Below are 7,578 nucleotides of genomic sequence, written 5' to 3'. Positions count from 1 at the left end.
AAAACAACAACAAAAACAAGTGTATCGTGTCTCAAAACCTTTCTTAACATTATTTTGAAGGCGGAAGCCGGAAGTGTATTCCACAGTTGTAACTTGACTCACGGCAGACAGTTGTGGGGGCGGGGCTTAGCGGAGCGGTGGTCCGCCGTGTGTCAGTCTGGACGGAGCTTCGGGAGGAGCGGCGGTGGAACGTAGCGGATGAACCCGCCGCACCTGTCCCTGGGGACGATGGGCTGCACCCGGGCTTCTGTCTGAGCGGACCTGGGACACTTTAACTAGATGGACCTTATCTGATTTTGTGCACAAGGATCAGTGAAAAGTGAACCTGAACCGTGGAGTCACTTTTCTCTCGAACCCGGATCGTCCACCGGGTGAACCGAACCGGGTCACCCTGATGGTCGGGACGCGCTGAGTCTTCTCTCCGGAGGACATGCCGCTGTCCGCCTCCTCCCGGCGGGACTCCGACGGCCGCTGCAGCCGGGAGCGCGCCGCCGGGGACGCGGAGGCGGCGGAGCGGCCGCGCTCGGTTCGGGAGCGGCTGGAGGCCGCCGTGTCCGGTCTGGGAGAGCTGGAGTATCTGCGGCAGCGGCAGGAGGCGCTGGTCCGAGCCGCGCTGGAGCACCGGGCAGAGGAGAGGCGGAGGGAGGTCCGGGAGAAGCTCCTGCAGGAGAACATCCTGCTGCTGAGGAAACAACTGGTAGGTCCTCTGGGCTGACCTTTGACCTCTCCGACCCCACTCAGGTGTGTCATAGAAGGTCAGGGGGTCAAAGGTTACAGGCGGGTCATCTGGTCTCTTTAAATGCTGCGAACAAAACCAATTTATTCATTCATGACAAAAACACCAATGACCTCAATAAAAGGTTTAGATTAGCAATCATTCTACTTTAGGATTTTATTTTTATTTTCAAATTTGGAAAATCACAAATTTGTGTATTTTTTTAATAGATGGATAAATTATGAAATTCAAATAAAAGTAGGTATAGAGTCAATTTAATGTATAATGAATAAATAGTAATTATTCTTTGGCTGTTTTTTATAACAGGAACAAAGGATGAAAATCATCTCCAGTTGTCAAATTTTGTTTTTGAAGAGAGAAAATAAATATCTTTATGTCGGTAGAAGCAGGTATGATCTGGGAGGATGTGCCGATGCGATGCCGCATCCGCTGCATCCTGGACCCTACCTGGGTCCTCCCAGGCTGACACGTTCCGTCCCCACTTCTCAAAAACGGATGATGCCAGATAAGTAAAAATCAGGCTGTTGGATCAATTCCCAACACTTCCACTTATAGACCAGGCATCGGCTATTTTGGTACCCTAAGATTAACCTCTGACCCTATCGGTAACTGCATGTGTTAAACTGCCTTTTTTAAAATAATCATTCAAGAATATAAAAATTAACAGGCACCATTTATTCACTCATCCTTTGATGAAAAGCGCTGTAGTTGAGACAGCTGGCTTGAACCCTTCCTGTGGGTTCAGAACCCACAGACACTTTATAACGTGGCACTAGTGCAGGATGGACTGGTGTCATGTCTCTTTCACTTCTTTTGCTTTTTGGAGTCTCTCAAAAATCTGTGAGGGTTGTTGAATGGCAAATGTTTTTTTTTTTTAACCTGTTGTCATCTTTCTCTGAAACATTTGGCACGTTTGTGTGGAGTCACAGTTTGTCCTGTGGGGTTTATGTGAGCTCACAGTTGGGGCACTATATGCTTTCTTTGGGGTACAATACATAAATGACTGTGTATGAGTGCAATGGTAAGAATATCTGCATGAGTTGAAAGACTGTACATTTCATTTTTCAACTCATGCAAATATTCTTTCCATTGCATGCTTGAAAAACATAATTTGCTTTATATGACACCTGGATCCTTGTCATTTGATTGGTTAGTTTGTATGTCAGGTGATGTTCAGCATTTGTCCCATTTGCAATTTTTTTCCATTTACTGTGCAGTTTTGCTTCCATACATTTTGCACCATTGCATGCCACTTCCACCTTAATGTAAAAACACAATGTATTGCGTTTGCGTGCATGCAGCGATCAAGCATTGATGGACCACACGCTCATACTAGCATTCTCGCAACCTTTGACATGGTGACGGCGCTTAGTTTTAAAACAAACATTGCTGACAGACAGCGATTTGAGTGAGCTTATTGACTGTGCTCATTCTTCTAACACACAAAAAACCACCACCAACAACAAAAAAAACCAAATTGAGTACGCCATAAGCTGTATGGAGATATTTGCGCCTTGTTGAATGGAACATTTCACCCTTCACCTCATGAAATATTCTTATCATTGCACTCATAAACATTCATTATTTGTATAACATAACACCTAAATGGCTCGACATAATTTTATTTATTTTAGTGAATTAATATTTTATTTAAAATTAGAGAGGTTGTACTACTCAGTTGTGTGACGAAAGAAGCCTGAACACTTCACTCTCTTCAAGTCAGAACCAACTAAGGTAACAGGCTAACCTCGGTTTGGGTCTTTATTAAATCATGGTTTTGGGGACTGTGCAGTGGTTCTCATGATTTGCTTTGGTGTGGGCATTAAAAGTCATGAGCCGCTTATTTTATCAGTAATTGTGCATTAACAGGACTTAATGGTTGAAGAAACTGACAACTGCTAAAAGTGCTTATGGCATTAGCTTTCTCTCAGGGATTTCACTTAGTGTGAACATTGTAGCGGCAGTGTGTCAGACGGTCTGTTAGGACACTTCACCACACAACAAGCCATATTATTCCAGGTGGGAGCCTCTGAGCTGCAGACAGTGAGAGTTGGACCTCGGCTCAGCAGCAGGTAAACAAAGCAACCACACTACAGAACTTAATGGCTTTAAACTGTCTTAAACTAAGATATTTGACAAAATTCCCCCCCCCCCCCCCCACCCACCCCCGTACAGCTGTCATGGAGAAGGCAACTACCTTTTGTGGAAAACAAATAAACAAACAAAAATATTTTTGTACCAGGCCAACAATTACCACCGCCAATAAAATCAGTGGCGTATTTATTTGTCTGTCTGACTTTTCGCAGGATTACACCAAAACTACTGCATGGATTTTGACAAAATTTTCACCACAGATAGATATTAGGGCATGGAAGACTCCACTGAGTTTTGGAGGTGATCCAGATCCGGATTCAGGATCAAGATTTCACTTTGAAGGATTACGTCATAAAAAACTACTTCACAGATCCTCACCAAATTTGCACCACAGATATATATTAGGCCATGAAAAACTCCATTAAATTTTGGACATGATCTGGATCTGGATTCTGGATCAAGATTTCACTTTGTAGACTTTAAAGGATTATGTCAAAACGACTTCACGGACATGACATTGTGATTAAAACCAAGCTCAGGAAGACACTATTATTATTTCAGCTTGTGAATTAAACATCAGATTGCAACTTCTTGATCAGTCGGACCATTCTTGAACAGTGTGCGATTATTGCATTGTGTTGTGGAATCTGGATCCAGGTCCGGGTCACGACGTGAATCACATATCTTTTATTTTGAGTCCTCGTCAACCCTTGGTGGATGTCAGAAATCACAGATTGCTCTTGTTTCTGCTCAAAAGATGGACTTGCTCAAAACAAGGACTTGAATGGGAACCTGCTCACTTTTGGGGCCAGCCTCATGTGGCCAGTCAAGGAACTGCAACTTTTTCTGCTTCCATCTGAGACCATTGACTTTTACCGTGTGGTCACAGCTGGGGCTACACCGTTTACACAGAGTCACAGTTGGGGGTCTTGGGTTTGTGTGGGGTCATAGTAGGGACGCGATACACTATGTGTGGGGTCTCAATTGGGCTTAGGTTGAACAGTTTTGCTGTTAAGTGTCTTCCCCAAGAAGAGCTCAACACGTGTAAAGATTTGAGATGTGTGATGATACAGACAAACTGAAATCACACTTTGAGTGAGGTTTGTGAATATGTGTGTATGTCCAGTGTACATTTAGTCATCTCTTTGTGGGGTCCAAAATCTGTTAGTATTGGGTTTAACACCTTCCACACTGAGTGGTTAAGCATTCATTTGAAGGGTGTCACCTTGGATTTGGGTGAAGGTAAATGTTAGTGATCCAGCAGTGACGAAAATGAGAGTGTGTTTGCAGGCAGAGTGTCAGGAATGAACTCTGAAGCCGATCCTGTGGCTCAGAGAAGGTGGCTTCAGTTTTGTGGTGAGTCCAGCTTTCACATATTTCACTCAGAGGAGGGTGTGTGTGTGTGTGTGTGTGTGTGTGTGTGTGTGTGTGTGTGTGTGTGTGTGTGTGTGTGTGTGTGTGTGTGTGTGTGTGTGTGTGTGTGTGTGTGAGTGATTGGGGGATGGGGTGTGTGGTGCTAAACCCTGAGCCGACGTGCCCTGAAGAGATGTCCTCGATCACACGGCTTGTCTTAGGTGACTATAAACACACTAAATTCACTGCCACTATTGTCACCAGCTGGATTTCCATGACAGATTTGCACAGAAATGAAGTGATATTTTCAAAATGTTGAAACACTGTAGTGCATTGACATTGCTTCCACTGAGTGACGGAATGTGACAGAATTTTGGCCTCACGCGAAAACTGTCATTCCAGCGAGGCACTCACTAGAACTGTAATTCCAGTAGTCGTGGCAACCGAAGAGTAAATCCTACTAAATATTGGCATTTCCATCCATCCATTTTCTATACCCACTTACTCCAGCTAAGGGTCATGGGGGCTGGAGCCTTTCCCAGCAGTCATAGCACGTGAGGCGGGGTACACCCTGGACAGGACGCACGTCTGTCACACAGCCACATGTAGACAAACAAACACATTCACACACACACACCTACAGACAATTTAAAGTTTCCAATCCACCTAACCTGCATGTCTTTGGAAGGGGGGAAGAACCCAGAACCCAGAGAGAACCTACGTGAACTTCCAGGCTCCACACAGAAAGGCTCCAGGTGGGAAGCGATCCCGTGGCCTCCTTGCTGTGAAGCAACAGTGCTAACCACTAGGCCAGCATGTTGCTGAAATATTGCTATTTAATTATTTTCTTAAAAACAAAATAGTTTTGAATTCCATGCTGCTGTCACATTGTCTCCTATGAGGTTTAACAACCTCTCCGTCTCTTACCTCTGTGCACGTGTACCGTGTCATCGATGTACCATATTCTCCAGACTATAAAAAGGGCCTCTTGATAAGTAAAAACCTGTGTGTGTGTGAGTATATCAATCAATCAATCAATTTTTTTATATAGCGCCAAATCACAACAAACAGTTGCCCCAAGGCGCTTTATATTGTAAGGCAAGGCCATACAATAATTATGTAAAACCCCAACGGTCAAAACGACCCCCTGTGAGCAAGCACTTGGCTACAGTGGGAAGGAAAAACTCCCTTTTAACAGGAAGAAACCTCCAGCAGAACCAGGCTCAGGGAGGGGCAGTCTTCTGCTGGGACTGGTTGGGGCTGAGGGAGAGAACCAGGAAAAAGACATGCTGTGGAGGGGAGCAGAGATCGATCACTAATGATTAAATGCAGAGTGGTGCATACAGAGCAAAAAGAGAAAGAAACAGTGCATCATGGGAACCCCCCAGCAGTCTACGTCTATAGCAGCATAACTAAGGGATGGTTCAGGGTCACCTGATCCAGCCCTAACTATAAGCTTTAGCAAAAAGGAAAGTTTTAAGCCTAATCTTAAAAGTAGAGAGGGTGTCTGTCTCCTTGATCTGAATTGGGAGCTGGTTCCACAGGAGAGGAGCCTGAAAGCTGAAGGCTCTGCCTCCCATTCTACTCTTACAAACCCTAGGAACTACAAGTAAGCCTGCAATCTGAGAGCGAAGCGCTCTATTGGGGTGATATGGTACTACGAGGTCCCTAAGATAAGATGGGACCTGATTATTCAAAACCTTATAAGTAAGAAGAAGAATTTTAAATTCTATTCTAGAATTAACAGGAAGCCAATGAAGAGAGGCCAATATGGGTGAGATATGCTCTCTCCTGCTAGTCCCCGTCAGTACTCTAGCTGCAGCATTTTGAATTAACTGAAGGCTTTTTAGGGAACTTTTAGGACAACCTGATAATAATGAATTACAATAGTCCAGCCTAGAGGAAATAAATGCATGAATTAGTTTTTCAGCATCACTCTGAGACAAGACCTTTCTGATTTTAGAGATATTGCGTAAATGCAAAAAAGCAGTCCTACATATATATGTATACCTACATATATGTATATTATATATATATATATACGAGGGCTGTCCATAAAGTATAGGTCCTTTTATTTTTTTCAAAAACTATATGGATTTCATTCATATGTTTTTACGTCCGACATGCTTGAACCCTCGTGCGCATGCGTGAGTTTTTCCACGCCTGTCGGTGACGTCAGTCACCTGTGAGCACTCCTTGTGGGAGGAGTCGTCCAGCCCCTCGTCGGAATTCCTTTGTCTGAGAAGTTGCTGAGAGACTGGCGCTTTGTTTGATCAAAATTTTTTCTAAACCTGTGAGACACATTGAAGTGGACACGGTTCGAAAAATTAAGCTGGTTTTCGGTAAAAATTTTAACAGCTGATGAGAGATTTTGAGGTGATACTGTCGCTTTAAGGACTTCCCACGGTGCGAGACGTCGCGCAACGCTCCCAGGCGTCATCGTCAGATATTCCACTGTTAAAGGAGATTTTTTTAATGAAAGACGTGCGGGCGGATTGCAGCGTCGGCTCGCAGCCGCCGCGACGCTCCGCCACAGGAAAAACACCTCTGCTGGAAGCCTTAAGGACAAGTTAGAACATGTCCAGCTGTTAAACAATTTCTCATATACTCACTCCACTGAAAGCCATCAAAAGCCGCCTGGATTTTACAAATGGTTATCAACACGGAGGTGTTTTTCCTGTGCCGCCGCACCGCGTCGGCTGCATCCCGACGCGCGGACCCGTCCGCACGTCTTTCATTAAAAAAATCTCCTTTAACAGTGGAATATCAGGATAAAATGCTGAAACCGACTTCTTCTGAAACTTCTCTGTTCTCTCACGACGTCCTGGATCAATAGAGCCTGAAATGTGGAGGTTTTCAGCTTGAACAGGCTGATGACGCCGCCTGAGAGCACTGAGCGACGTCTCGCACCGTGAAAAGTCCTTAAAGCGACAGAATCACCTCAAAATCTCTCATCAGCTGTTAAAATTTTCACTGAAAACCAGCTTAATTTTTCGAACCGTGTCCACTTCGATGTGTCTCACAGGTTTAGAAAAAATTTTGATCAAACAACGCGCCAGTCTCTCAGCAACTTCTCAGACAAAGGAATTCCGACGAGGGGCTGGACGACTCCTCCCACAAGGAGTGCTCACAGGCGAATGACGTCACCGACAGGCGTGGAAAAACTCACGCATGCGCACGAGGGTTCAAGCATGTCTGACGTAAAAACATATGAATGAAATCCATGTAGTTTTGAAAAAAATAAAAAGGACCGTTACTTTATTGACAGCCCTCGTATATATATATATATATATATATATATATATATATATATATATATATATATATATATATATATGTGTATATGTGTGTGTGTGTGTATGTATGTGTGTATATATATATATATATATATATAT

The 7,578-nt window shown here is 44.0% G+C and overlaps 1 protein-coding gene across 1 annotated transcript in view; it reads left to right on the top strand.

Annotated features, from left to right (window-relative positions):
• The first annotated feature begins 218 nt into the window (after positions 1–218).
• Positions 219–7,578, top strand: part of dact1 (dishevelled-binding antagonist of beta-catenin 1) — a 53,385-nt gene continuing 46,025 nt past the window's right edge. The window contains exon 1 of the mRNA XM_034195338.1: positions 219–697. Coding sequence (XP_034051229.1) covers positions 431–697 — 267 coding nt within the window. The 5' untranslated portion in view covers positions 219–430. The remainder of the gene's footprint in view (positions 698–7,578) is intronic.

This window comes from Thalassophryne amazonica, chromosome 19, assembly GCF_902500255.1.
Source record: "Thalassophryne amazonica chromosome 19, fThaAma1.1, whole genome shotgun sequence".
NCBI lineage: Eukaryota > Metazoa > Chordata > Actinopteri > Batrachoidiformes > Batrachoididae > Thalassophryne > Thalassophryne amazonica.
The sequence above is the reverse complement of the archived record's forward strand: the minus strand, read 5'-3'. Positions and strand labels throughout refer to the sequence as shown.